The sequence below is a fragment of the Dipteris shenzhenensis genome, chromosome 30, assembly GCF_047967505.1.
Source record: "Dipteris shenzhenensis isolate YYH24624 ecotype China chromosome 30, Dip_SZ_1.0, whole genome shotgun sequence".
NCBI classification, from domain to species: Eukaryota; Viridiplantae; Streptophyta; class Polypodiopsida; order Gleicheniales; family Dipteridaceae; genus Dipteris; species Dipteris shenzhenensis.
Window position 1 is genome coordinate 48,411,958 of NC_141625.1, and position 3,664 is coordinate 48,415,621.

At 44.1% G+C, this 3,664-nt stretch overlaps 1 protein-coding gene across 1 annotated transcript; it reads left to right on the forward strand.

Annotated features, from left to right (window-relative positions):
- Positions 1 to 951: 951 nt before the first annotated feature.
- LOC147882245 (uncharacterized) lies at positions 952 to 2,883 on the forward strand. The gene is made up of 8 exons (XM_087401995.1): positions 952 to 1,250; positions 1,341 to 1,512; positions 1,720 to 1,981; positions 2,106 to 2,176; positions 2,265 to 2,342; positions 2,428 to 2,515; positions 2,598 to 2,653; positions 2,732 to 2,883. The coding sequence occupies exons 1-8, from the start codon at positions 984 to 986 to the stop codon at positions 2,800 to 2,802; spliced, it is 1,065 nt and encodes a 354-aa protein (XP_087258121.1). The 5' UTR covers positions 952 to 983; the 3' UTR covers positions 2,803 to 2,883.
- Positions 2,884 to 3,664: the final 781 nt, after the last annotated feature.

A 3,664-nucleotide genomic window follows, 5' to 3' on the forward strand; every position in this document is an offset into this window, starting at 1 on the left:
ATTGTCCACAAGGAATATTGTACCATGGAATGCATTGATTGGGGATATGCCCACCAAGGGAAGAGTGAAATCCAATGGCATGTAGTCCTCACCCAGCTTTTAGATTCTATCTTAAGGCATAGCTACAACAATGGACAATCAAAACTATGCTTAGAGAGGTTTAGTGAGCTCATTCCATGGCATTGCCAATACATAGAGTTTCTTATGTGTGTACGTATGTATTGGATGCATGAACATGACTGGAAGACTGAGATCATGCTTTCACAAATTCTGAGTTGAGAAACATATAGTTGCTATTTCTCTTTTTAGCTCCCATCTTTTTATATTAATAATTATTATGTTATGAGACAATGCATGGATTATTACCAATGTATAAATCCAATTTTCTTTTGGCAAATAAAGATGATGCTTGCTTCTAACCGAGAATTCTGGAAAACTTGCAATGGGGAGAGAGAGAGAGAGAGTGCAAGTGTGTGTTTTTGGGGGAAGGGGGGGTGAATGCTCTACCCCTCAATTAACATCACATGTTGAGTAAACTAGCATAGAGCCAAGCCAAGTGGTGCCTATGGTGTAGGGGGTCTTGAAACTTTTGTTGCTTGAAATTAAAGACATTTTAAGATCCCACCTTGAGACCTAGCGGAGCGGGTCTCAAACCCGTCATAGACAAGTCATGCTACTCGTTGGATGACTTCTAGGGAAGATGTCCCCCGACGCGGCCTCGACCAGCACCAACCTACTGCACCTCGTGGAACCTGCTTTGCAGGTCTCCATTCTCCTTCGCTCCCAGATTGCTCCCAGATTGCAATTTGTGTGAATAACACGTAATTCCATTGAGATTTGGTTAAGGAGATCGGACGGTGGAGATTGGCGTACTGGACGATACTTACGGCTGAGAAACGTGTGAAACTAGCCGTTTGAGAAAGATATGGCAACACCAGCAGCAGAAGAAGAAGACAGCCATCTCTGTTGTAAAATAAGTAGCAATGGTTGCTACAACCAGGTCTCGCTCTTCCCACTGCTCTTCTCCTGCTCAAGCATTGCACAAGCACAAGACGCAGCAGGAATCAGATGGAGTACAGCACAGACCTCATAAGGCCGCTCATGCAAAAGAAGCAGCATCAGATCAGCACCATGAAAGCTTCAACGAGGAAGACGAACTTCACGCACACAAGGACTCAACCCTCCTCCCTGCCTCTGCTTCTCCTTCCCCTTACGAATCTCTCAGACTTCAACGCATCGCTGAGAACCGCGTAAGTGCATCGTCCCCTGCCCACCTTGTCTTGCTTCTCGAGCATTTTGCGTGATCTGCTTGAGAGTGCCGTCTCTCGCTCTCTCTTCAGGCCCGCATGGCTGCTCTGGGAGTCCAAAAACACGCCGCCAACCTCACCTCCTTCTTCAAGGCTACCAAAAAAACGACGCCCCTGGGACCGAGCAGAGCAAAATTGAAGTCGCCCGAGCTACTAGAACGGGTTGTTCGTCGCTCTGAACGTTTGAGACACATTCCCCCACCAGGTTATGCGTCCTCGACCTTCTTATCGAAGTTGGGCATTGTTCTGTTAAGCAGCGTCGGAGCGTTAATGGCTTGTGTGTTCTACATTCACCTAACCGTTACCGCTCTGGACCGGTTTAGCTTGACGTTCTCATGCCGCTTGTTTGCCAGAGGTTCTCAGAGTCGCAATATTTAGAGTACCTTAATTGATTCAGCTTGGCCTCTCGCAGGGTTTTACGCCCAAGAGTCGGCACACCCTTCGAGTCTTGAGAGTTCAGACATGACAAAGCTCCAACTAACCCGACCAATCGGTAAAATAACCTATCGCAACTATTGCGACATGGAGGCAATGAGACCTGCAAATGCTCCATTGCCCAAGAATTGTCCAGCTAATCTAAAAGTGTCACCGGCTCTTTCGGCGTATCGTTGTAGAAACAAAGAGAGGGGGACTCTCTATGACGCTATCGTGGGCATCTGCTGCCATTTTTGCCGGTAATGTCGGCTATTTTCACTTTTGCGATTGTCCATGCTACTGAACTACTCCTTGGATGCGTTACGAAGAGTTTGGAGGATTGGCAGGGTAGGTTTCCTATTCATCCTCGTCTTTCATGTCCAGGCAAAAGAAACTATGCGGCGAAGAAAACTGCGATCGGTGTGGAGAGAGGGATGTTTCCAAGCCTTGCATAGGTGGGCACATTTCTCTTTCTCCGGAAAAGAACGTTGTAAAGTTGGCGAAGCGGAATTGATATATCTTCGATGGATTTGGATGACGCAGGAAAGACCGACTGTTCGAGATGCCATTCCAGTACAGGAGTATTCTGCAGAGCTTGTTTGAAAATCCGTTACGGAGAAGGTTAGGCCGCGAATCTGAGTTATCCAAGAATGTGCTTCACAAAACCGCACATTGTGATAAACGTCTACTTCATTTGGATGTGTAGAGATACAGGAAGTTAATCAGAAACAAGATTGGCTCTGCCCGCATTGCGCCGAGGAGCAAGGCTCGAGGCCTTACTGGATTTGTAATAGGTACCCTTTTTCCGTGTGCCTTTGTGCTCTAATCTTACTACAAGCCGAATGCGCTTCTTTCTAACAGAATTGCTGTTGTCAGTTCTATCTGTCTGTCAAGAAGGAAAATTGCACCGACCGGGATCGCCATATACAAAGGTAGTGCTAAATTATGGTTGGAGATGATGATTTGCTCTAGCTTTCGTTTTGGATGCTGATGATGTTTGCTGTAGGCAGCCAAACAGTTGGGTTTCGAATCCGTGGCGCATTACTTGGCGGATCTCCTGGAGAAAAGTCAGGCAGCTTGAAGTCTTCATGCAGGCTGCTCATCAAGCTTTCTTTGATTAGTGAACAAAGAAGCTCTATCAATGTACATTATCAACATAGAAAACAGGTCAGATGTTTGTCCAGTTGCTCTCCCATCATATGCTTGGAATTGTTTCACAAAATTAGCTTGCAAGTAGGGAATTGTTAATGGAAACCTTTTAAGTTCAACTCAAATCATCCTTAATTAAACTCTTTAAGACATTCGTAATGGAAACTTTTGAAGTGCAGCTCATGTCATGATTAAAGACATGAGCGCTAATGGTTGTTAGTTGATTTTCTCTTTGGTGGCACTTCTTGAAGAGAGTTAGGTTAGGGTTGATTTCTAAGAGTCTCATGTTAATGCTTTGACCAATTGTACTATAAATTGTGTCTTCCTTGTGCCATTGAGCTATCCTTGTTTGTAGAGAGATCCCAAAGCATGTATGGAATCTATCATTCCAATCTCATACCTTCTAAGAATCTCATGTTTCTTTTAATAATGCTTTGACCAATTATACTATAAATTGTGTCTTCCTTGTGCCATTGAGCTATCCTTGTTTGTAGAGAGATCCCAAAGCATGTATGGCAATCTATCATTCCAATCTCATACCTTCTTTTCACTTCAACAAACTCAAATTACAATTGTATTGCATTCACAAGTGGGCAAATGAAATTGCAAGCATAGCACATTGCACTATTTAAACTCATATGTATTGCAAGACGCAACGAGTAGATGGTGACATTCTTCATAATAAATAGTCATAGTTGACCAATGTCTTAAGAGAGTAATGATGACACTCTTCATAAGAAATAGTTATAGTTGACCACTTTCTTAAGGACGCAAAAAATAGGACCGTGGTCAAG